General features: G+C 48.4%; 1 protein-coding gene across 1 annotated transcript in view; it reads right to left on the reverse strand.

Annotated features, from left to right (window-relative positions):
• Positions 1-24,999, reverse strand: part of LOC147707669 (uncharacterized) — a 42,213-nt gene extending 17,214 nt beyond the window's left edge. Inside the window, exons 1-2 of the mRNA XM_086925660.1 lie at positions 24,876-24,999; positions 19,945-20,289 (exon numbers count right to left, since the gene is read on the reverse strand). Coding sequence (XP_086781786.1) covers positions 19,945-20,289; positions 24,876-24,999 — 469 coding nt within the window. The remainder of the gene's footprint in view (positions 1-19,944; positions 20,290-24,875) is intronic.
• Positions 25,000-26,526: the final 1,527 nt, after the last annotated feature.

Genomic DNA, 26,526 nt, shown 5'->3' on the forward strand with positions numbered 1-26,526 from the left:
GTCTGGAACAACTGGGCTACCCTACTGGTACTCCCAAGCTGTCCGCGGCCAGGACCAGGACCTAGGCCACCCAGGTGCCATTGGTCCTTGCCTATTCACATAGTGGGGGGGGGTAGTAACCCCTTGTACATAGTAGCCATTCTCCACTCTTCCTGTCTGTAGGACAGGGCTAGACTGCCACTGGTTCTCCAGCCTAGGGTCTACACCCTCAGGCGGACCAGGAGTCGCCGGGGGAGGCTCTCCTCCCCCTACCTCTCCTTCTAGGGTTCCTCCTCCTTTGAGAGGTACCCTTAGAACGCCATTCTCCCAACCTAGGGTTTAACCCCTCACTTTGCACCTGGGTCAGAGGGGGCCTCTACCACCCTCTGCACCCCCTTCCAGAGTTCTGCACCCTCCCAACTGGAGTGATACCCCTGGAAGATGAACCGATCAGGACGCTGGTTACAGACGTCCTACCCTCCTGGTCAGGCAGATCCTGAACCTGGCCTCCCAACCTCTGGTCGATAACCTTTGGTGGAATACTTGCCTGGCACTCCAGGACTTCTGGGGACTTACACACCATACCCCTGAGGCTAACAAATGACTCATATGTTGTGTGACTGTCTGTCTGGCGCAGATCTCCCATCCCCTGTCCATCTGACAGTGCGTGAAGACCCCCAGAACAGAAGTGGTGTCACCCGTGTCCCCCCAAGGGAATCTAGCCCAACTGGCTAGTACCTGGTCCATTGGTTCTTCCACTGGGGAACTCATACCCCAATCACTCCTCACTTTGGACTCCTGTGCCCTCCCAACTGGAGTAGCACTGCCGGACACTAGAAGCACTGGAGCACTATTTACAGATGCTCCAGGTTCTCTAGACTCTAGGAGATCCTCCTCAAATGGACTAACAGGACAGCCTAGGTCCCCAACCTGGTGTTCCCTTAAGAAACCACCCAGTTTCTGAGACAGGGCTTCGGGCATCTTGTGACCCTTGGTCACACACTCACTCCTGCTCCACTGAGACAGGTAGTAAGCCCCTACACCCCTCTCGCTACACTGGGACCTAGCTGGGCTACTCTGAACCTCTTCCACCACGCTGGGCTGGGCTGGAAGATACCTGAACCACTACTTTTGGAATCACTCACCAATGACTCTTCAGAACCTCTAGCACTTTCCCAGCGCTCTGCTTCATCTGCAAGCTCAAATGCCTCAGACAATCCACACCCCAACAGGTGTTGGCGCAACCCCGGCAAACAACAACTGAGCAGGTGTTCTTTGAGAACCAGATCACAGTTTGTCAAAATCAGATTCCGCGGGAACTCTTATCCAATCAAACAGTGCATCCTCACATTCATCCACAAACTCCTCCCAAGACTGGTGAGACAGTTTCCTACTGCCCCTGAATTTCAACCTTAACTCCTCTTCTTGGGAAACAGGTACCATACTTTGGAAACTGGGAATGGGACTTCCTGCACTGGAGTCTGTATCGCTGCCAATACTGGACTCAATCCTCCCTGGGGAGTCCAGAAAACTATAACTGCGCGCAGGGGATAGTCTACCCTCCAGAGCGAATTTCTCTCTGGCGAAGGCCCTCTCAACCTTCTCTATCCTCTCCTGCGCTAAGACCCTCTCAGTCTCTAGCTTCTGCTGTTCAAGGCCCAACACCTTAAGACTCAACTCCTGAGCCAATAATGCCTTTTTCTCCTCTAAGGCTAATTTCCTATTCTCCATATGCTCATATCCCTCCTTCTGGAGTTTCTCTAAAGCCAACTGGTGCTCCCTTTCTTACTTCCTATCTATCCACTCCTCTGGGGACAGGAAAAGGGATGAGGCACTGCCTCCGCTACTGGACCCAGCAAGGGACTCCCTATCTATGGGGTCTTCACTATCTTCTGGCATCCCTGCACTGTCATCTTCTTCCTCCTCTTCAGACTCTTCAGGGCTCCCCACAGACCCACCACCCTCATGGCGTGAGTCCCGGGCCCTTTCCTCACTGCGCTTAAGATCCCATTGACCCTTTTGCCATAGGATCAGGCTGTTCATCAGTTTGGACTGGGTGTCTGACCCACCCACCTCTATGTTTCTCTCTTCACAGAACGTTACCAACTCTAGCATACTGTATCTAAACAGACCACCAGAATTAAAAGGAGGCTTCATTTTGGCAGACGTTCTTGAGAAAAGTTTCCCACAAGGAACCTAGGTGTCTGAGCTAACACAGGAGTACACAATACAAAAAATATTCAGCAAGCTCCCTATCCCAGAGAACTCACACTCACTTTTCTAGTGCCACACACCATTCATGTACACACAACCCCCCCCTCGAACTGGTAAGGTAGTTTCTACCGCCCCTGATTTCTCAACCTGACCACACGTGACACAGGTACCATACTCTGGGAACGGGGTGGGGAACAAGTGTACTGGACACAATTACGCTGCTACCACTGGATCCCACCCTTTGGTGAATCCAGAAAAACTCACACTGCACTTAGGGGATAGAAACCACCCAGAGCTAGTGACACCTAACTCACAGTGCACAAGAAACACATTTCCCAAGACATGACTTTTAGCATAAACTTAAAAACAATAATCCCCTAAATGTGATTATCTAAAATGCAGAGTTTTGTGGTGCAGCCAGTTGCTACTGCGGTACAGCGCAAACACAAATCCGGATCCCTTCTGCTGCCACCAATGCTAGAAATGGGATTTCCGGTTGGCTAAGGCTTGCGCCAAAGTCAGGCACAAAGCACCACTCTAGTCAGGGCAAGGGAGTTACACGCCAAAGATAACCCCTGCTCACCCTCTAGGTAACGTGATGCAAGCAGCAAGGCTAATCTCGGAGGCAATGTAGGTTAAGTATTTGCGCACGCACCCAGCAACAACTCCCAAGGCCCACCACAAAGGAAACTCCACACAAAGGTATGTATAAAAATAGCCTTTGTATTATACCAAACACATTAGATAAGAAACACACACTTTACAATGGGCCAGAGGCACGGGCAGAATTTACAGGGGTTTATATATATGGGACAGGGCCACATGGACCACTGTCAGGATTATGCACTTTTAGAACTAGAACTTGGTAGAATTAGCACTTTGTAGGAAAAACACTTAGAACATAGAACATGTAATAACTGTAGCACCAAATAGCAAATGTAGCACACAACCAGTAACCACTGGTAAAAGGTAAGTACCACCTTCGCAACCCTAACCACCTTAGGAAAATATCACGCAGGGAACCATGAACTCACTAGTATAACCTATACTAGGTAAAACAACCACCTAAGCATAAAAACACATTCAGAGGTATAGGCACAAAGACATTATACATGATGCAGAAATTACATTAAGCAGGTCATTACAAATTGCGCAAGGATCACATAGGGCCAAAAACATGTACCCTCGCAAGGGCACATCACCACAACTGTCCCCCAGGCCAACTGGCCTCTCAGGGGCTGAAACGCCCTGTGTCCGCAATGTCAGGGCAGGCTGTGCGGGCAGCCAAAGGAAGATTGAGCACAACCTAAACGAAGCAGCTGCCCAGTAAGTGCTGGGCAGCTGTAGCAGGGAGCCAGGCACCAGCGTGCCTCCTGGCTCTCTTCGGGGTTGTGAGATGACCAGTAGGGGCTCAAGAACACGTGGGAGCCTCGTGGGCTCAAGGAACAATTGTCACCACAATGGGGGGAGCGGCCCGCTGCCAGCCGGGGACGCTCTACTTCCCAACAATGCCCCAAATCACGTTGGAGTCCCGCTCGGAGGACTCAGGAAAACAATGGCCCCTTGAGCCTCGGGGCTCTGAATAAACAAATGCCCCCAATAACGTTGGAATCCCGCTCGGGGGACTCGGAAACACAATTGCCCCGGGAGCCCTCGTGGGCTCTAAAGAAATGTGCCCAGGTCGTTGGAGTCCCGCTCGGGGGACTCGAAGTGGAAAAATGCCCCCTGAGCCTTCGTGGGCTCTAAATACTCGGTGGCGCCCCACGTGGGAGTGGGCAATGGCTCTATGCCCCGATGTGCCCCCTCTCTCCCTTGTCACTGGAGAGCTTTGTGGGAGCGGCCCTCTGACAGTCGGGGCCGCTCGGGGATTGGTGTGAAGAGCTCGCACCTCTCAGCAACCACCCACCCGGGTCTCCACTCACCGGGTCTCTGCTCGCGAGGAGAGCAGCGCGTCTCCTCTCTCTGCGGCGGGGGCAGGCACCAGCAATGTGCCTCGGGCCCCCTCTGCCTCGCCTCCTCAGCTGCTACCTGGCACGGGGCTCTCTGCGTTTCCCACCCGGGCTCTCCTGTTTCGCCAGCACTTCGTCTCCTTACACCGGAGCGCGGGGTGGGCTTCTGTCGGCTTCTGGTTTGGGGGAAAGAACTTCCGGGTCACCGCAGGCAGCACAGCGGCCTCCTTCAGGCACTGCAGAGACGTAGGCACCCTCGAGGAGCGCACAATTACGGGGACAGCCCTTGATTTTGATCAACACCATAAGCGGGGTGGGCACCCGCTAGGAGACCCTTAAAATCACCAAAGATGCGGGGAATCAGAAGCGCGACCCCTCAAGGCACCGTCATCGTCCTCAGGCACTCACAATAAAGCGCTCCCCTCGCAGTGAAGATCCAGCACTCCCCTAGGCGCTGGGAGGCCGAGAAAACCCCAGGAAGGCCTCCAGTTTAGTAAAAGTTCCTTTTTGCAGGCAGGGGGGGCAAGGGCTGGGCCCTGGGGCCAGCTCACAGGGCCCTCCAGGCGGGGAGGCAGCACCCAGTGGCAGTTCCTCCTGGTGCCCAGCATCAGCAGCAGGCCCTCCCCCTAAAGTTAGGATCAGGAACAAGAACATTTTGTAAGGGAACACAGTCCCTTCATATACCAAGAAATCCTTTGTCTAGGCTGCAGGGTGGGGGGAAAACCAGTCAAACCTGGTTTTGGAGCACTCTGTTATGCTCAGGCCCTTTGACCATTCATTAGTCAGGCTAGGGTAATCAGTCGCACCACAGGGGGCGGAGCCAACATTGTGTGGGGAAAACCCAGCCCTATTCAGGTCCCAGGTGCGCCCCTCCCTCACATTAACATGCAGATCTCTCCACTCACCACCGGGGCAGACCCATCCTGACTCATGGAGCCAGGCACACCAGCCAGTCACAGCCAATCACAAGCCAGACAGCCAATTTACCTTTTATACACAGACAGGCCAACTTCTAGAAGTGGCACTTCCACACTAGACACATTTATGTAGCACACCTCATCGCGCAGCATTTAATCACACGAGTCCGCACATACTAAACTCGCACCTGCACTCCCCACGCATCAGGAACTACCAGGGACACATACATTCCCCATGCATTCCTATGGGAGGGTAGGCCAACCTCACTACACGCACGCACTTTCCCTGGGACACAGTGGTAAAGTGCGCAGAAGCCAAAAATCACTAACACCAGGTCACCATTAAAAGCAAAAAGTTTAGGGGTGAACCTGCCAGAAGGGCCAAGTCCAACAATACACATGGTCCCTCAGCATTGGTAGAGTGTGAGGAATCTATAAAGGTGGGCACAGCAGGGTCTACCATCTGAGTGTGAGTTCATGTATGCATACTTTGCATGCACCATGACCGTTGACGCCCGCACATCTGACAACAAGGTGGCCCAGAGTACCAAATGATGCTTGGTATGGCCCACTTAGCATTGTGTCTAGTCATGTCCTAATTGGGGGGAGTGTTTTCCCCTCCTGTACCCTGAAGGTATGTCTGTAGTAATGAGTGTTGTCCACACATCAGGCCCCTAGGTGTGGGCTGGTCAAGTTGCATGTCTGGTACACTTAATCCACAGGCAGGGTGTTGTGGTGTGTGTCCTCAACATGTCTCAGTCATGGCAGAGATTCAGTGTTACAGGCACTGTAGTGGTCTACGTAGTGTGGTGCTGCTATGTGATTGCAGGACGTGTTGTTCAGCATGTCGATTTGGGCATCTCCTGTACTGCAGTGATTGGATTGGTTTTTCCTGATATTGACACTAAGACAACCCTGTCTCTCTCTCTCAAGCAGAATCAACTGTGGACACGGAGGACCTGGACCTGGAAACCAGTGGTGGCGAAAGTAGCACCACAGCTACACTGGAGGCCAGTGAAACAGAGCTCACCAGCACATCTGAGGGGGACCTTAGTATGCAGGAGGAATCCGTGCCTGAGACACAGAGTACTACTTCATCTGATGCCTGCGGTGATGCATCTTTGTTGTTAGGCACAGGGGATGGCAATTAGCGTCATCATCTACCACACAGCGGCCAATGGCCAGCCTCCCATCCAATTCCTCTGGTGCTGCCCGTATCCATGTACGTAAGAGGGGACGAGTTACATTCACACATGGCACCGCTGAGCCTGCACCTGTCCCCCCTGCTGCCCTCACTGCAGAGTGAGTAGAGCTCCTGCGCCAGCTTTGTGTGGGCCAGACTGCCCTGATCAATGCCTTCAGTGAGCATGACAAGAAATTAGGTGAGGTGGTTGCATACATTGAGGGTATATACTGTGACTTGGGTGGGCTACACCGTTCAGTCCAGGCTTTGTAATCCACAGTGACGTCTGCCCTTCACCAGGCACAGGCTCCCATTCCTGCTCAGGTGCCTTTGTCCACCCCCAGTCAGTGGCCACATCAGATGCAAGTGACCACGGTGCGCATGCGTCACAAACACGATACAGCACAAGGAGCACACAGCAAACACAACCCAAACGGTCCCGCCCAAAGACACCATCCCCTAGGAAGAGCAGAGCCAGCTCAGAATGCATAGACAAGAGCCCGTCAGGGAAGAGCAAGGCCGATAAAGCAGTGAGGGTTCAGAAAAGGGGGTGGTGATGAACAGAGTGTCTGAATTAAGCAGACCACTCTTACCCAGTCCAAAGATCAGGGCTTGATCCATCACCGTTATTTATCTCACTGCCCCATCCCAGCTCAGAACCTGGCTATATGCAAATCAGTCTGTCCCTGGCCCAGTGCATCATGGGAACAGGGCAGACTAAACTACCAAGCCAATTCTTCACCAGAAAGAAGACAAGCTACCGGGGACCGGTTTCTGGCATTTCAGCCGTCTTCGGCCCGACTTGCTTGAATCCTGATGGAGCAGTGAGAAAGGGACTCATGTCTGAGTATACCCTGCCACACCTATAGTGGCCAAAAACGATTCAGAAAAGGGGGTGGTGATGAACATAGTGTCTGAATTAAGCAGACCACTCTTACCCAGTCCAAAGATCAGGGCTTGATCCATCACCGTTATTTATCTCACTGCCCCATCCCAGCTCAGAACCTGGCTATATGCAAATCAGTCTGTCCCTGGCTCAGTGCATCATGGGAACAGGGCAGACTAAACTACCAAGCCAATTCTTCACCAGAAAGGAGACAAGCTACCGGGGACCGGTTTCTGGCATTTCAGCCGTGTTCGGCCCGGCTTGCTTGAATCCTGATGGAGCAGTGAGAAAGGGACTCATGTCTGAGTATACCCTGCCACACATATAGTGGCCAAAAACGATTCAGAAAAAGGGGGTGGTGATGAACAGAGTGTCTGAATTAAGCAGACCACTCTTACCCAGTCCAAAGATCAGGGCTTGATCCATCACCGTTATTTATCTCACTGCCCCATCCCAGCTCAGAACCTGGCTATATGCAAATCAGTCTGTCCCTGGCCCAGTGCATCATGGGAACAGGGCAGACTAAACTACCAAGCCAATTCTTCACCAGAAAGGAGACAAGCTACAGGGGACCGGTTTCTGGCATTTCCGCCGTCTTCGGCCCGGCTTGCTTGAATCCTGATGGAGCAGTGAGAAAAGGACTCATGTCTGAGTATACCCTGCCACACCTATAGTGGCCAAAAACGATTCAGAAAAGGGGGTGGTGATGAACAGAGTTTCTGAATTAAGCAGACCACTCTTACCCAGTCCAAAGATCAGGGCTTGATCCATCACCGTTATTTATCTCACTGCCCCATCCCAGCTCAGAACCTGGCTATATGCAAATCAGTCTGTCCCTGGCCCAGTGCATCATGGGAACAGGGCAGACTAAACTACCAAGCCAATTCTTCACCAGAAAGGAGACAAGCTACCGGGGACCGGTTTCTGGCATTTCAGCCGTCTTCGGCCCGGCTTGCTTGAATCCTGATGGAGCAGTGAGAAAGGGACTCATGTCTGAGTATACCCTGCCACACCTATAGTGGCCAAAAACGATTCAGAAAAGGGGGTGGTGATGAACAGAGTGTCTGAATTAAGCAGACCACTCTTACCCAGTCCAAAGATCAGGGCTTGATCCATCACCGTTAGTTATCTCACTGCCCCATCCCAGCTCAGAACCTGGCTATATGCAAATCAGTCTGTCCCTGGCCCAGTGCATCATGGGAACAGGGCAGACTAAACTACCAAGCCAATTCTTCACCAGAAAGGAGACAAGCTACCGGGGACCGGTTTCTGGCATTTCAGCCGTCTTCGGCCCGGCTTGCTTGAATCCTGATGGAGCAGTGAGAAAGGGACTCATGTCTGAGTATACCCTGCCACACCTATAGTGGCCAAAAACGATTCAGAAAAGGGGGTGGTGATGAACAGAGTGTCTGAATTAAGCAGACCACTCTTACCCAGTCCAAAGATCAGGGCTTGATCCATCACCGTTATTTATCTCACTGCCCCATCCCAGCTCAGAACCTGGCTATATGCAAATCAGTCTGTCCCTGGCCCAGTGCATCATGGGAACAGGGCACTTTGTTCATCACCACCCCCTTTTCTGAATCATTTTTGTCCACCATAAGCGTGGAAGGGTATACTCAGATCTGAGTCCCTAGCTCATTGCACCATCAGGATTCAAGCAAGCCGGGCCGAAGACGGCTGAAATGCCAGAAACCGGTCCCCGGTAGCTTGTTTCCTTCCCAGTATAAGAATTGGCTTGGTAGTTTGGTCTGCCCTGTTCCCATGATGCACTGGGCCAGGGTCAGACTAATTTGCATATAGCCAAGTTCTGAGCTGGGATGGTGCAGTGAGCTAAAAATCGGTGATGGATCAAGCCCTGATCTTTGGACTGGGTAAGAGTGGTCTGCTAATTCAGACACTTTGTTCATCACCACCCCCTTTTCTGAATCAAAGCAGTGAGGGTGGCATCAGGCTCCCATGCCTCAGAGGCATCACCAAAAAACCAAAGGAAATGATGGACGGAGCGTTGACAATACAAGCACTCACCCCCAGTCAACTGATCTGGGTTTAATCCATCACCGTTCTTTAGCCCACTCTGCCACCCCATTTCAGACATGGCCATATGCAAATCAGTCTGACCCTGTGCCTCATGGGAACAGTCCAGCCCGAACTGCCAAGCCATACCTTCCCTGGACCGGAAACAAACTACTGAGGACCGGTTTCTGGCATTTCAGGAAAGAGGCATCACCAGCAAAGGACTCTACTGTCCCTAAGACCTCATGCAGAAGTAGGGGTGCAGTGTCTATGTCCACTGAGGAGGTGTTGTTTGGCAAGGGTACACCTAGGAAGGGCACAGGGCAACATCCCCCCACCACGTCAACTCCTAATCCAAGCCCAGTGAAGCATGTGGAAGTGGGCACTGTAGGTGGGACACCTGGCAAGGAGGCAAAGGAGGGCACTGTAGGTGCTACACCTGGCAAACACACAAAGGAGGGCACTGTTGGTGCTACACCTGGCAAACACACAAAGGAGGGCACTGTAGGTGGGACAACTGGCAAAGAGGCAAAGGAGGGCACTGTAGGTGCTACACCTGGCAAACACAGAAAGGAGGGCACTGAATGAGCTACACCTGACAAACACACAAAGGAGGGCACTGTAGGTGCTATACCTGGCAAACACACAAAGGAGGGCACTGTAGGTGGGACACCGGGCAAACAGGGAAAGGTGGTCCAGAGGCATAGCCAGACAAAGCTTTCCTCAGGATCCAGCACATCACCAGAGGGAGTGCCAGTGTCTGCACCTGATGTGGAACTGTTGGTGTGTATGCCTGTTGTGTCTTCGCCAGTTCCCATTAACCCCCAAACAGGGAGGCCATTTCATATACTCAAAAAGTGGAAGGGCACCCTCCAACCTCTCCCACCCACACTGTGTCACAGGTCTGCATGACTCCACCTCCACGGGCCACTTTACCACCTGGTCCAAACAGCCCTCCAGCTTGCCAAACCACTGATAGGCCTACATAATCTGTGCCTCTGTCTCACCAGTCAAGTGCTCCTGCTGTCCCCACCACACAGCCAGCTCCAAGCCCGGCTGACACACAGATGTGAATTGCAGTCCCCCTCATGCAACTATCTCTCATACAGGTGTGCTAGTCCTGGCCATTGTTTGCCACCTGGGGGGGTTTCTGGCCATGGAAGGCTACAGCCACACACACACACACTGTACAGCTTCTCATGTCCTGACTCTGCACTTCTCCCTGGCCACTGGCCTTGTCACTCACTGCTGCTCTGCCCTTGCCTGTGCAGCTTCTCATGTCCTGACTCTGTACTTCTCCCTGGCCACTGGCCTTGTCGCTCACTGCTGCTCTGCCCTTGCCTGTGCAGCTTCTCATGCCCTGACTCTGCACTTCTCCCTAGCCACTGGCCTTGTCACTCACTGCTGCTCTGCCCTTGCCTGTGCAGCTTCACATGTACTTATTGTGCTCCCTGTAGTTGACACTGGCCCTGTTGCTCTGCTGTGTTGGGCTCTCACCTGTGCCATAGACACTGGCCCTGCTGCTCTGCTGTGTTTGACTCCCCCCTGTGCCATGACACTGGCCCAGCTGCTCTGCTGTGTTGGACTCCCCCCCCCTGTGCCATGGACACTGGCCCTGTTGCTCTGCTGTGTTGGATTTCCCCCTGTGCCATGAACACTGGCCCTGCTGCTCTGCTGTGTTGGACTCCCCCCTGTGCCATGGACACTGGTCCTGTTGCTCTGCTGTGTTGGACTCCCCCCTGTACCATGGACACTGGCCCTGCTGCTCAGCTGTGTTGGACTCCCCCCTGTGCCATGGACACTGGCCCTGTTTCTCTGCTGTGTTGGGCTCTCACCTGTGCCATAGACACTGGCCCTGCTGCTCTGCTGTGTTAGACTCCCCCTGTGCTATGAACACTGGCCCTGCTGCTCTGCTGTGTTGGACTCCCCCGTGTGCCATGGAAACTGGCCTTCCTGTTTGTAGTTTGCCTGTGCAGATTGTATTGCATTTAAACAGCCTTTTGTGCCTTGCTCTTGTCTACTGTTGTTCTACTGTCACATCTGTGCAATATGTCAATATGTCAATAAAGACAGTTACTCCTGTTGTCTGTTTTGTCAGTGTCCTTGCAGAATAAAGTTATTTTGGGCTGTGCATTTTGTTGCCTGTGCCCCATGCTCTATGTGTGACTTCAACATTACCAAGCTGTTTGCCCGCATCACATTTTTAGACAGGGGTAACAGGGTCTTCAGTCCATTCAGACACTGATACTTGTGTTATCTGTGTTGAATCTTTTGCCTGTCATGCAACTCTCTTTGTGGTGGTTTGCTATTGTTGTCTACGTTGTTGCCGTGTCAGCTTGGGGTACAGTGCCCCAAGCTGACATGGGTGTGATGGTGTGCACATGTTTGAATGCAGGCTGGGCAGGTTCATGATGTATGTGTGTTATTCCTGTATCTGTGCCCAGCTGTGTATGTGTATGGTTATTTTGTCTTGGCTCTCAGTCATGGTCCCCTGGACTACATGTGATGTGTGCTCTTGGGTGGTGATGAGGTGTGCAGTGTGAAGGTTGTGACTTTGTGGTGGTTGTAGATGTATGCGTGCCCCTGGATTGTGATGGCCACACATCTCACCCAGGAGGTGTGTGCCTGTTGTTTGTACTGTCCTGCCCTGTGTAAATGATTGTATGCAGTTGTGTGAGTTGTCTGGAGTGCACTGTCCAGTGTGTTGGTGTGTCCATGCAGTTCTGTGTGACTCTTCCTTGTTGTTTTTGTCAATTATGGGTGTGAAATGTGTGTGACTTGCACTTCAGTTTTGTGATAGTTTGATGATCAACGTGTCTGGAGTGTGTTTGTGTAGACTGTGTGGCCCTGCTGCTCCTCACTGGCATTGTGTTTGTATTTGTCATGCATTGCAGGCACATGGTGCCTTTTATCCTCCTGCATGGCATGGTGTGCGTGGTGCACTGCCATCACCTATGTGTGCCACTTGTGCCTGGCCATTGTAGGTCTGCACTACCTCTATTTGTGTAGGATACAACACTTACATGTCTACTACTGACATGCTAGTCAGTTGACTTGAATGCCAGCTATCCCCTTGGTTTACATGTGTATGTGCCTCCACTTCACTTGTTTGTGGGACTGTGCCATGTGGTGCAGTTCTTGGGTCTGGAGTGTTGTTCCACTTTGGACCTTGCCCAACTGGTTTATGTGTGATGTTTTTGTGCTATTTGTCTTGTGTGGATTGTTCATGTGCACTACAGCTGTGTGTGCTGCCCAGAGATCTGGTGGAGATGGTTGTGATCTTGAGCTCCAGATTGGTGCATTCTGTTGTTGTTGTGTGTGGTTGGTTTGATGTGGCAGTGTGGGTCTGTGCAGGTGCCCTTCTTGTGATTTGTGGTCTGTTGTGTGTGTTTTGTTCTTGAGTGATGATGTTGTGCTCCCATTGCCCTTCAACAGTTTGGCTGTCAGGGTATGTCTGTTTCTGATGTGATTCTGTGTGTGTTCCTGTGGTGTTTGTGTGTTCTAATCATGCAGGCATCAGTTCAGGCGTCCCTGTGTGTGTGTAATGTTTGTACCTACACCCAGGGTGTGTGCTTGTTTGTGTGTGTTTGTGCTGGGAGGTGTTGGCAGCCTTTACTGTTATTGGCACTGGTGTTGTGTGTTCCTTGTCAGCCACTCCTGCAGTGGCTGTGTCCCTGGTTGTTTGTTGTGTGGTGCAGGGTGTGCATTGTGATTGCTTGTTGCTGTGCTTGTTGCTTTTTGGTGTGCATTGGGGTGCACAGGATGGGCACCTGGCCTGTGACCTGATGGGGTGTGTTGCTGTGTGGTTGGGGGTGGTGTGTCCCTGTGGTCGTTGTGCCCTGCCCATGCCTTGGAGTGGCCGCGCCTTCTGCTTTGTGCGCATGTGTTGACCGCAGCGTTGACGTGAGCTGGAACGGAAGGTTGCTGCTAGTTGGCGGTCGATGTGTGTCTCGGATGCAGAGGTATGATTTTGTGCCATGTGGGTAATGTGTGGGTGCCCTTGTGGATGTGTTGTGACCCCCAGCAGGGTGTTTGTAGTGAAATTATACCCTGTGTCGGCCTGTGTGTTGTGTGTTGTGTTTGTGTAGTTGCATACTTGCGGCGGCATCCGCGGCTGCCCATTTGATGATAGTACTGTAGCAGGTACGTCACTGAATGCATATGTAGGGCTGGGTCCATGGCGTTCATGACCGCTGCTCTGCTATCGCGCTCCGCTGTCGAGTTTCTGCCGTGTCAGATTAGGCGGCGTCTCCGCTGCGGTGCGTCTGCTTGTTTTGCCCATCCTAATTTGTTGAGCAGGGCGGACGTCATTTCGCACAGCGGCGAGACTCCATTGGCTCCCACCACCGCGATGCCGGGCGCACTTTGATGGCGGTGCACGTGGCTCCACAGCGGACAGGAAATTACCTATGTTTTACTATACTAATATGGTGCACGTGAGTTCCGCTGCTCGTGGGCGGAAAAGGGGTTTTTTCTGCCCCGCCAGCACCTCGGTGGTGCCACCGCCCGATATCCTAATGGACCCCTAAGTGTGTTACCAGATGACCTGGTTTTAACATATAGTTAAATTACCCAACCTAAAGAACTGAGCTATGTCATGATCCTGGAGCACAGCATTTTAGAGTACCATTAATGTAGGGATTAGTTCCTCTGGAAATCATTTATAAACCTCTGCAAGTATTCCATCAGTTCCTGTAGTTTTAGCTGTTGCCAGTAAACTTCTTGCCTTTGCTAGTTGGGGCCTACTAATTGGCCAACTCAATATCTCATGCTATTCTTCAGTTGTCTCTACAAGAATAGACTCTCATAAAAAACAGTCCCGAACTTCTTCTGGTGCACTGGGGACAATTACTCTGTAAATAAATCTATATACATATTTAAAAATACCAAGGCACTTCTATCTGAATCTTCCAAAACCATCCTTTTTTCAAAGTCCCAAATGCTTCCACCATGATTTTTCTCCTCCTTGGGCTTTAATCTCCTTGTTAAGAATTTAGCAACGTTATTATCTTCCTCAACACTGGTTAAAGCATACTGTTACTATTTACTGTCTTTTTTCATCCCAAACTTTGTAACTCCATTGTCATATTGTACTTTTTGATCTAGACATCCCAGGTTTGCTTTTCTATCTCCAAGTTGTTGGTTTTCTTAACTTCTATCAGAATGAACTCCAACATTTGAGTAATATAACTAGATTGATCAGATCCTACAGGTTTGTTATCTTCAGATCCACCTTCTGATGACTCTGAAGGTAATATAGATCATCTTCCAATGTGTCCGTTGCCATTTTATATAGGTATTACAATCTTTTGGTTCTATTGTTTGTTTTTCTTTTTAAGATAATGTTCTATTTATCCCAATCTTCCTTGGTCTTTCCTCCCCTCATATGCATCAGCTTTAATCTCCACCCATCCTGCTTTCTAGTAAAATTTCCTTTTCACCAGCTGAAATGCATCCTGAAGATCTATGAGTGGGGAAAACTATTTTTAATTGTAAATCCATCATTAGATATTGACCTCAAAATGTGTGGCTACCATGTTTCAGAATTTTCCTAGCTTTCTGAATATGTTCCTGCACTTTTTGTTTCAGCTCATCATTGTTCTTCTGTCTGATGCAACCAATTCTATTTGGTTTGTCTTGTAGGCAGGGTACAAGTCCTAAAAAAAAGTAGGCAGGGCACAAGTCCTAAAAAAAAGAAGTGGGTGGACCAACCAGGTTAGTCAGTATGCAAGTGAAATCATGACGCATGCCAACACAGTGCACGATGTCACGACGCGTGACATTGCACAAGAGATAACAGGAAGTGACATCACTGGATGTGACATCACAAGAAGTGACATCAAATATTAAGACCTTATACATGGTTATCAAGTATATAATGAATACATTTCAGCACATTATGAGATTTGGCGTCGGGGTTGTGCCAAAAAAGTTGTGCAACCCCAATGCAAAATCTGGGCCTCAACTGATATATTTATATTTTTAAACCTTATCACAAAGAAATTGGCAACAAGGAGAAGCATGGCAGTAGATTTGTTCTGCTTAATTGGTTTCCAAATCTACACATAAACATATTTTATGGATTAAGGCATCTGCTGTAAAGGTACCTTGTAAATCTCAGTTAAAAGTAATAATGGTGAGATAACTCTGGAGGTGAACACGTTTGTTGGAGAGATCTGTGTTTTGTGAAGTCCCAGATTTAAATCAAAGTAGCATAGCAGGTTAATGAGTTTCCTGCAAAGCACATCACATAACATGCAGTTGACAAATGTTTATTTTATGTAGATGGTAAAGTGGGTTACTGCTTTTAACACAGAGATACTTTTGTTACCTGCAGTTCATAAATTATAATCCTTGTAATATAGCACAGTGACCTATGAAGGGCATGTTACTCCTACACCTTGTAACCCTTTCTCATGTAACTCACCTTGTACAGAGATTTACACATGTTCATGCTTTATTGTCAATGTATAATGTGTATAGAGCTCTGACACCCTGCATTGTGTTGCGTAGCGCAATAAAATAAATAAAATAGTGCTATTGAAATTGTTATTTGTGTAAATACTGGGACAGACCAACACACCTGACAATCTTACAGTGCATGCATCTCTTATGTACAAGGACTAAACAAAGGCAAAAGCATACCTCTCTTAAGGACCTGTGAAGAGATAACAAACCGTGTAACTTTGTTTCCTCTGTGTGGCATTTACATTTAAGAGAGAGGTTCCAGGCTGCCTCCAGTCAGGATATTCAAACAAAAGGATGCCTGATGGCCCCTTAACTTCGGCCCAGCAAGAGGTGAAAAAAAAGCTCTCTCACTGCCTGAACGTTGCTGCTGGAAATGGAAAGCTGGCAATGTACAGGCACTGCTGAATGTGTGTCCCTCTGTCTGAAGATTACACTGGGACAAGTTCAACATATTTCTGTGGGGCTTAAGTTTTTGGCAGGGGGGACGGCGTCCACCCTGTGAAAATAGTGGGTGGACACCATGTACCTACCTGCGTGTACCCCTGGTTGTGCCCTGCTTGTAGGAGGCATGAAACAATCAAATTGTGATACATTTGGAAAATCATTAAGCTGTGGGCCACAGATTACATAACAATCTGAATTATTTTTCTCAATTTCTGCAGTGCATAGCCTAGATAATGGCCATGAAACAAAGATTTACAAGCATTGAGATAATTTGGCACATTTTCAAGACTGCATTTCAAGGGTATACTATATTATATTTTCCGGGCGGGTAGGCAAAACTAAATAAAAGGCAAATTTCCATACAATTGATAGGCTTCTGTCACTATTTTATAGACAGTAGGAATATCACAATCAAGTTTGAAAGATTATGGACTCACGTTCTGCCTCATAAATTGAGATGCATGAAGATGATATACAAGACACATTTTGGGGTTTGCCAAAAGATTCTACGCCCGAAAGAATAGTGTAACAACAGACGAAGTTTGAGAGTGTCTTAATCAGACTGAACTAAATAAAATTACCCTAGATGACTCTGAGCTACTTCAGAATAAGTTAACCCTTTCAGAAAAAAAGAAGTAATTCCTGGATTAGCTAATGATAAAGTGAGAGGTCTGGAATCCCGTTGAAATTCTGTCACCAATTCCACACAACTGTTTTGGAAATTCCAAGAGGGAGGTGCGCCCCACTACTTCATTGAAAGAGGCTAATATGTGTTTTCTTAAGAAGGGCAAAGACAAAATGGAATTGTTCTCCTAGTGCCTATGTATTATTAACATTATTTCAGCTTTGTCAGCTGTTGTCATCTGAGGTATTAACAGAGTAATAGGACTTATTTTTGGCCTTGAACAACATGGCTTTGTTGCAGATTGGACTGCGCTTAGGCCACTGTGACAATCAACACATGTAAGGCTTTGGGCAATGTGATATAAGAATATGTACGGTTCATATTGGAGTGAATTGGCCTCGCAAGGCAGCTTGTAGATAGCATTTGAACCATTTAATGAGCAACCACTGCCTCCTCAATAATAAGTAGTCAATCCTCACCAGCCTTAAAGTCAATGAGGGTAAGAGCCAGTGCTGGCCCATTAGGCTGAAAGCTGTGTGACATCACTTGCTCAACTGAGTAAGAATTACCAGCTCTCAATTATGGCATCCAAACGTAGCATCATATTTCATCAATGTCCTTATTTATTTACAAGCCCTGATGAAAACCCGAAATTGATATGTGTAGTTGTGGGGTCTCAGCAAAAAACCTAGATAATCAGTCAAGAAAAAAGTGAAATAATATTGTTGAATTATCAAGTATTTTCCGCAGTATATTTTTAGGAAAATCTAAATATTTGTGGATATTTCTTGCCTCGAATTCCTCAAAGAGGTTCTTTGTAACTAGTTGAGCAAAATGGAGGAAATATACTATATTCAAAAATGGTTGGGAATTTGAGACGAATTAATGACATTAAAATCATACAGCTAGAATCATGAAGCCAAATTGCGATCGCAATAGCTGCGAATAAGCAATTGCGATCGCAATTTGATTAAAAGGAATTCATGACAGTGTAATATCTAAAAATGCGAATTCGCTAAAGAAAAATTGCGATTTCGCAAATAAATTCGCAGAAACCTGGAAGAAGCCCATTAACGATTCTGAAATTGCGAGAAACCATGGAATCTGCGAATTAATCTGCGAAATCGCAAAACAATCGCAATTGCTATTCATGAAAAATCGCAGAATGCGAAAATCCCGAAAATCGCTATTTGCGACGCGCAATTTAAGGAGAACTCAAACCAGGTGGTAACCAGTAAGGATTTTTTTTTTTTAAAACCTTTACAAACTACCAACAGAGGTAGGCCTGACCAAACACACTTACGGATATGCAGCTGGAGCATGAGGACTCTCACAATGCCAGGACTCTACATGGTGGTCAAGCGGCGAAGGCTACTGCGAGCAGCACGGAACAGACGTAGGATCCAGGAGCGGATATTCCGCCAGCGGGTCACCCTTCTGGGTCAAACCAGGGAGCAAATTTACGCTAAGTACCGCCTTGAATGGGGCAATGATCATTAAGCTGATCCGGGACCTAGACCCCCTGATGCAGCACCCAACAAGGAGGATCAATGCCGTGCCCACCCATGTCCAGGTATTGTGCAGCCTGCACCTTCTGGCCTCCGGAAGCTTCCAGGGGATAGTCGCTGTTGCAGGGGGGATATCCCAGCCCACCATGTCCCGCTGCCTAAGGAGTTTCCTGGAGGCTATGCTGACCCGGCTACACCACTACATCTCATTCCCCACCAGCCAACAGGACTTGAATGACACCAAGCTACAATCTTACAACGTAGCACAATTTCCGCATGTAATAGGATGCATTGACTGTACCCACATCCACATCTGCCCACCAGCACAAACGGAATGCATGTATCGCAACCACAAGTCCTACCACTCTCTCAATATCCAGATGGTGTGCAATGCTAAGACAATCATCACGGACATAGTGGCACAGTACCCGGGGAGCACACATGACTCCTTCATATTCTGGCACAGCGGCATTCACACACGACTGGCCAGGGGAGGCTTTGGGGAAGGACACCTACTAGGTAAGTACACATGCCTCACAATAGTACACTGTGATAATGTAGCTGCGCAGAACAGGCACTCACCCTCTGCTCCTTTCATTCAGGTGACAGTGGCTATGCTCTCCGTGAGTACCTCCTCACCCCATACCTCAACCCTGCAACACCACAGCAACGGCGTTACAATGCTGCACACATACGCACAAGAAATTGCATTGAGAGGACATTTGGCCTTTTGAAGAGCAGATTCCGCATACTGCACAAGACTGGTGGGGCCATCAAATACGAGCCAGATGTCTGCTGCCGCATCGTGGCCGTGTGTGCAATCCTCCACAACATTGCTACCAAGCGCAGGATACCTGTAGATATCTCTGGCAGTGAGTCGGAAGGGGACAACCGACCACCTGCACATGTGCGTCATGCACGCGGGGAGAATACTGCAGAAGGGCACAGGCGCTGTAATAAAATCAGCATGAACTATTTCTAGTGCACCCACTCCCCACACCCATTACTTCACTCATGCATGACAATAGTAATGATGACATGAGTCAGATTAAGTTAGACAGAATATTTGTTATTGTTACAGCACAATAAAGTGGGGATTCCCGAAACTGTTACATGATTGACATATTGCGTCATATGTCCCATGTTCTTGAGGAGGGCATGCTTGTAGCAGCAGCATGGCCCCTCATGGTAATGTTCAAATGTTCAATGCCGCCTCCGGGCAGATGCTCCCAACCTCCTTTCCACATCCTCCTCCTGATTCGGCCGTGAGGCAGCAGAGAGCCTGCTGCTGCGGCGGGGTGCTACCACCAGTGGCACGGACTGGCTACTCTGGCTGGATTTAGCCTCACTAGTGTCGTCACCGCCCCCGCCTAGCCATGGTCAGTTGCCTGCATGCCCTGTACTGCTGTTGTCACCTACTCCAGAGCTCTCGCAACGTTCCGACAGCACTGGACCATTTGGACCTGCATGGCCAAGGAGCGTCGCGAGAGCTGGGAGGTCGCGTTGCCAATAATGTAATTGGACCGCGTGTATGCTGACAGGCGGGTCAGCAGCTGCCGGTGTCTACGCCGGTTGAGGTCCCGCTGGCTGTACATGGCCTGGGTGTTGGCCTCCATGGCAGCTGTCATCCTCTCCATGCGGTCTTACATCAGACTATATTCCTGGCGGTCTTGTTTAGTTGGAGGTGTATAGCCGCAAGATGACGGGCTTCTGTCTGATGCACGTGGAGCATACGGCGCTCAATAGAGAGCCCACCTGGCCGCACGTTTGGTCCCCTGCCAGCGCGGGACGTATTATTGCACTGCTCCCTCACCAGTCCGCTTGACTGGCTCCTAACAGCCACAGGGCGGCGGGTTTGTCGGCGTGCTGCTGCTGGTGTTGCCAGCCCCACTGGTGGTTGGGTCACACGCTGTGGTACTGCTGTGCCTGTTGGCGCAGAGGTGGCACTGTCCACAGGGGCAGGTGGTGGAATGACCGCTGGTGCGGCAGCTTGCTCTGATGGTCCTGGCTGTGGGGATAGATGTAAGTCTCCCTCAGTGTCCTCTGTGATATCCTCAATTTGTAGGGCATCGCTGTCCATACTGGGGACTTCTGCGCCACCTGTGATGTAAAGTGGACGTTGATTAGTGACATGTTTCTTCCACATTTAAGCTTCCGACATGCATGCAGGCTACCATTCCCTGACTCACTGCAGGATTGACTCTCACTGAACAGGTCTGGCTTTATGGGGCCAGATGGTAATTGTGGTCAGACTACATGTCCCACAATGCAATAGCGCTTTTGTGGTGTGCTTTGGCTGCATGACTGGGGTTTGGAATGGAATGATCTGGAGTCATGGACATTGTTAGGGGACAGGGGGTCGCAGTCGCATGGCACGTATTTTGTGTATCTTGGGTGGGTCGGGAGGAGTCCAGCTGGATCACATCCACGCATGCCTGCGGATTAATGGTGTCCTCTACTCGGTCCTCGAGTAGTGTGTTTGGTGGGACAGTGGGCTCCCCTCCACCTGTCGCAACACGCTCCCCCAGCCTCTCTGCGATCTTCTCCTTTGCCCGCCCCCTGAGGTCGTACCAACGTTTTTTAAGCTCATCCACGGAGCTCTGGGTCACCCCCACAGAGTTCACTTTTGCGCAGATGCACACCCAAATCCGCCTTTTATCGGCCTCAGGCACCCTTCTTGAGTCTTTACCGAAGAGGCGATTGTGGTCCTTGCAGACTCCCTCTATCAAATATTCGAGCTCTTGCTCGGAAAATTAGATTTTTCTTTTTCTTCCTGTGGAAGTTCCACCTGCAGCTTCCTGTGACATGCTGGGCACTGGGGTGTCTCCTGGTTTTTACCTGTAGGCACTCTGGAGGGGAGCTGGCAATGCTGCTTCCACTTCAGGCTCTCACTGCTGAATGAGGGTGGAACCTACCTACTTCCTGGTTGTGATGTCATCACTGTGCTCAGAATGCGACTTCGCAATTTGCGATTTTGGTAATTGCGAGATCGCAATTTCAACACGGTATCGGCCGATTCTGCGAATTTTTTCAGATTTTTGGGTACTCGCGATTGCGGCCGATTGCGATTCGCTTTTTTTCTCGCAAATATTCATGAATGCCATTCTGCGATTTCTAAATTGCGATTCGCTTTTACTCGCAATTTAGAAATCGCAGAATTTGACATTGATGAATCTGGCTGATAGTGCTGTCAAGGATCCTCTTAACAATGCAATCTTTTATTTTTGAACACTCATGTGCAACTCTCCCTTATGAAATCTGTTATTATATTGTTTATTTGGCACATGATCTCAAATGTCATATAGCAAATTGGCCAAACAGAAAAAACTAGGAGGGGGGAGTGGGATTAGCAGACCCTCGACAATATTCCTTCACTATAGTAAAGAAGATTTTACCCATACTGATCAATAGTCCAAATATCCATTCTTTATTTATTGTTTTGAATCAGAAGAATCAGAACACAAGCCCATATTGAGGTAGACAATGAAAAATAGTTCAAACCGATCTCGTTCCACGCAGGAGAAATGAGTTTCCTACATGCAAAATAAGCAATCATACTGTATACTAAACCATATGAGCTTAAAAATGTACATTAAGTGCTCCTTGATAATGTAAAAGATGTGCTACGGGAGGAGGCAGATGTAGGCATCGGTTTGCAATTTAGCTTGCATTTTGAAATTACTGGATGGCAGTTAATGAATGCCTTAATAACATTATTCAATCTCCATCAGGGATGTACCTAAATCCACCTCTAAACTGTGATGACAATTTTACGTTCTCAATCCATGCTAGGCCGCTGAATGTGCAACACTGGACAAACGCCAAATCTGGAAGATTTTAGAAATTACCTATTACACGTCACACTAAAAGAAATCTATCTTCATTTCAGACTGTCATATCTATATTCTGTGTCTGTTTTAGGCACTATTATAAACTCATCTTTAGGTTACCGCATTCTTAGTATTTTCGTAATTATGTTTTTTTAAAGAATTCTCTACTCAAAGGCTCCACCATGATAGAAGTCATCAATTAGAGCCATTATAGAGTTGCCGCTGGACCACTGGATGGACATGGCCCAGTGGTCTGTCACTAGCAAGACACAGGATGTTTCACGGAATAAAGCATTAGTGAATTTTTATTAGGAGGAGCTTGAAGCTGTTACCACTTAACAGCAAAGGTAGCAGTGGCGGCTCCACCGCTATGGTGGAGGAGCGTCTCCCCACTGCTTTTGAGCAGTGCAAAGTAAAGAAAATATTAAATGATAACAACTTTGAGTTATTATCATTTTATGTTTCTTTTGCGGGTGGGTGGGCAGGGCTGCTCTGCTCTTGTAGTAGGGGAGGAGTGGTATGCCCACTCCGAAGTGTGCAATAACTGTTTGGTCGGCGCTCTCGGGCTGCCCAAAACAGCCATGCACACTTTCCCTGTTCTCCATGCAGGCTGCATTACAGCCTGCGTGGAGAACATGCCCTGGCCCACATTCCCTGGTTGAGGGTCGAACTAATCACAATACTACATTGCATTGTTGTGATTTGTCAGGGGTGCCTGGGTGCTTACCAATCACCATGCTGCATTGCAGCGTTGTGATTGGTCAGGGGAGCCTGGCTGTTCTTCCTGGATTCCTATTCCTCGAGTCCCACGAGGAGAACAGGAGCTGGGATCTGGTGGCAAGTTAAGTGTATATATATATATTTTTTTGTTGCATTGAGCAACCCTGTACTACCACCACGCCCCCTGCGCCCACCCCCGCCTTGCCCCCTGCAAGTCATGCCGGCAGCCACTGAAAGGGGGAAACATCCTTTACGACGCAACTTTTACCACGCAGTGCCTTTCAAACGCAGGTTTTTCAACGCAAGTCATTACAACAAATTGCGCTGGGGGGCGCTGTAGGATAGGTAATAGTTTAATTTACTATCCAACACCTTCCCTACTATCCACGGGGACTGGAGTTGGAATAGTAAATTAAACTATTCACTATCCAGCACCCCCCAACGCAAGTCGTTGTAACAACTTGCGTTGAAAAACCTGCATTGTAAAGGCATGCGTGGTAAAAGCATGCGTTGTAACAACGTACATCCACTGAAAGGTAGTGTTAGAATTGAAAAATATGTTTTCACATTGTTTTATATAAGTTAGCATTCGCTGCACCATTTTGTATATGGGCGCCATTTTGAATCATGATCGAAACTAGTCCTTTGCTATTTCCGAGAAAAGGCCTCGTTCTGGTTTTGCTTCTTTGAGGCTAAGTTCTATTTTTTAATGAATACACTGTTCATATTAGCGTGTACCTTTCTCGTTAGATATAAGCCTTCTCCCACTTGTCTAATGGTGGGTACAAGCAGAGTGACCTTGAATAGTAGATAATGTGTGCCCAGCTTCAGAATCGAAACTTACTCCTTTGTAATTTAGTGTCCAGCTGCATCTGCTTGGAAAATTCCATGGTGGGCGTGCTTTCGTTGGTATTGAAGTATACATAATGTATTGTTATACTTGCTGATGTCAGGCCCTCTGCAGCACTCCTAAGTGACTGAGCAGACTGGGCTCCACTCTGAGTGTCCTGAATAAATAGATATTGGTTTGTATTCTCTACTGTCTGACTGACTCTTCATTTAGTATGGAAGGCTGAGAGGTGGTCGTGAGTGACCCAAGTGACCCTAATTGGGCCATTTCCTTCAATTGGCACCCGAAAAGGAACACCTTCTGGTGAGTGACCCATCCCCTTCCACGGACAGGGGGATGTTGAGGCCATCATCTGGTCAGACAGACGGATCAGGGCTCTCTGCACGAAGAGCTCTTGGTGCTTGTAGCTGCCCCTTCTGTCCTGCCGGACGGTGCCTCACCCAGTGGTCATCCTGACTGGAGTCCTGAACGGTGAAACCCTTGGATCTGACCGTTTGGTCCAAAGAGTCGGAAGTGGAGAATTCATTCTTTTGACCTGCATATATCAGGTGAGTTTGTTTTGGTTCTCTGTGGATATGGTACCATTTTGGTTTGAATTTGGTACTGTCTAATAAGGACCGTCTCTTGGATAAAAGCAATTGCAATTGTTTTGCCAGGCATAACATTGTGAACTTGTTTTCTTTTGAAAAATGCCTGGAGTTAGCAAATTGTTTTCTTTGTGCTGTTGCTGTTGTTTTGCTGATGCTCGGTTGGAAGAAGCTCAGCCGGCACCTGCAGAAGGCACTCCGACCTTTGATACTTATTTGAAGCATGGTCCTGGCCCTAATATGTTTAGTACTTTATGGCACAAATACGCAAGGGACAATGCTGAGTTGCAGTGGCCGTTGACGGGCACTTTTGATGAACAAAAGATTGACTATTTACAAGAACAGTTGTTTAAGAGGCAAAGTAGGCAGTCTATGTTTGATTCCCTCAGAACATGGCAGAAAGCAGCTAGACAGAGGTGATGAAAGGCAGACAAGGAGGCCCGGAAAAGGATAATGCAGACATTGATTCAGAAAGCTATGGCATATGACAGGGAAAAACAAGAAAAGGGAGTTGAATGTGAAGATAGGAGGTTTCGATTACACATTGACAAATCGTACTTGGTTCAGGAAGAAAATGATACTTTTGTAGAAGAATTGTTAAACACCCGACCCCCTCCTCCATATGCCCCACAAAGAATATATCCCACTGATCTGGCGTCCTCATAGCGCCCATTACAGTTGCTTCCACTGTTTCTGTACCTGTATCTGCCACTGTTATTTCAAAGGCTTTGGCTTCGGCTCCTCCTGCTCCTCCTCCCTCTGCGTCTTTGTCGTCTGTAGCAATTGTGATTACTCCTGCCCCACCTATTGTCTCAACGTCCATCTCGCCAGCTCTTTCTCCTGAGACACAACTACAAGTGATGATAGTGCCTGTTACTTCTGTTGTTTCTCCCACTATGGTTTTTCATCCTCCAACATTAGTAACTAGTGGGACACCGGTATGCGGATTTGAGGATAGGGGCTGGATGAAATTTAAGGAGCGCATGGGACCATTAGTGCGATCTGATATGGGAGATGATGAGATACAGGTAACAGGCTGCACAGTGGGCTTGTAATCCTATTTTTACCGTAGAGGATGTCTGACCGACTATGCGAGATTTTGAACCCTTTATACAGCAGCATGCCCTTAAACACATGTCCGCTACTTTGATTGGTCTTTGGCAGCGGTACTTTAAAGCGGAAGCACCTCAAATATTATATGATATTAGAGATCGGGTGTATATTAGTGAATTGGGGCCAGAACAAGTTTTTGTTAATGTTACGACAATATTAGCTTATGTGGGAAGACTACATGAGATAAGTCCCAGGTCGTTGTCTCAGTTTACGATGCGGGAGGTTCATCCTATATATTATCCAGAATTACCTGAATTAATGGATGGCCATGGTAATATTACTAGGCCGGGGGAGGCGGCCCGTTCTCAGGAACAATGAGTTTATACTCCTTGGAAAAGAAGTGAAGTTTTATCTCTTAAGACTCATTTGCCTGACCATAGGAAAAATCCTACTGCATAATATAAGGAATTGACTGAAGCTGCCTCTTTCACTGTAATGACTCTTGCTGATTTTGAAATGTTTTTTGGTTTGCTGGTTCCGGGTAATATCTGGAGGCAGGTGCACACACAGGATCATTTTGCAGAGTTGGGAGGCACATGGGATGTGATTAAAGGATGGGATCAGGAAAGGAAAACAGGTGATAAACCCCGAGCTGAGATACTTGTTTTACCTGGTCCCATTATTAGTTATATGTATTCTCTTATTCCACCAAGAAAATTAGATTAGGATAAATTGTTGGCTTGTTGGCAAAAGAAAGATGAGAGTGTGTTTGAACCCGGTGTGAAGACTCATTTTTGGATTACAGTGGGCAGGATTTGTCTATTGAGGGAGGTGTTGGGTTGTTTTTTAATAGATTTGTTTCCAATTTGGTTCCTGAAATTGCGACTCGATTGCAGGCTTCTGAAAGTGTCTGGTCCACCTCCTCTCCTTCTGTTAGTTTGAATATGGCTCAGTATTATGAGCACAGGGATAATGAGGAAAAGGAGAGGACAGAGAAAAAGCATAAAGATTTAAAGACGAAGGTGTTTTTGCAGCAGGATTTTAGGGGGAATGTTAGAGGATGTGGTGGTCCCGCCTGACCGCTTCCACTGACTAATAGACAGCCAAATACTATGCCTTTGATGCCTAATCAGTGTGCATATTGTAAGGAGGAGGGACACTGGCGTAGTGAGTGTCCTGTGCTCTTGCAAAAGGTAGCGGTCCCTAGAGGGCGTGGTTCTCGTGGATGGGGTCATGGAGCTGGTGAGGCTGACAGAGCTTAGAATGCTGCAGCCTCACAGGGTCGTTATGATAATTA

Source organism: Lissotriton vulgaris, chromosome 6 (assembly GCF_964263255.1).
Source record: "Lissotriton vulgaris chromosome 6, aLisVul1.2, whole genome shotgun sequence".
Taxonomy (NCBI): domain Eukaryota; kingdom Metazoa; phylum Chordata; class Amphibia; order Caudata; family Salamandridae; genus Lissotriton; species Lissotriton vulgaris.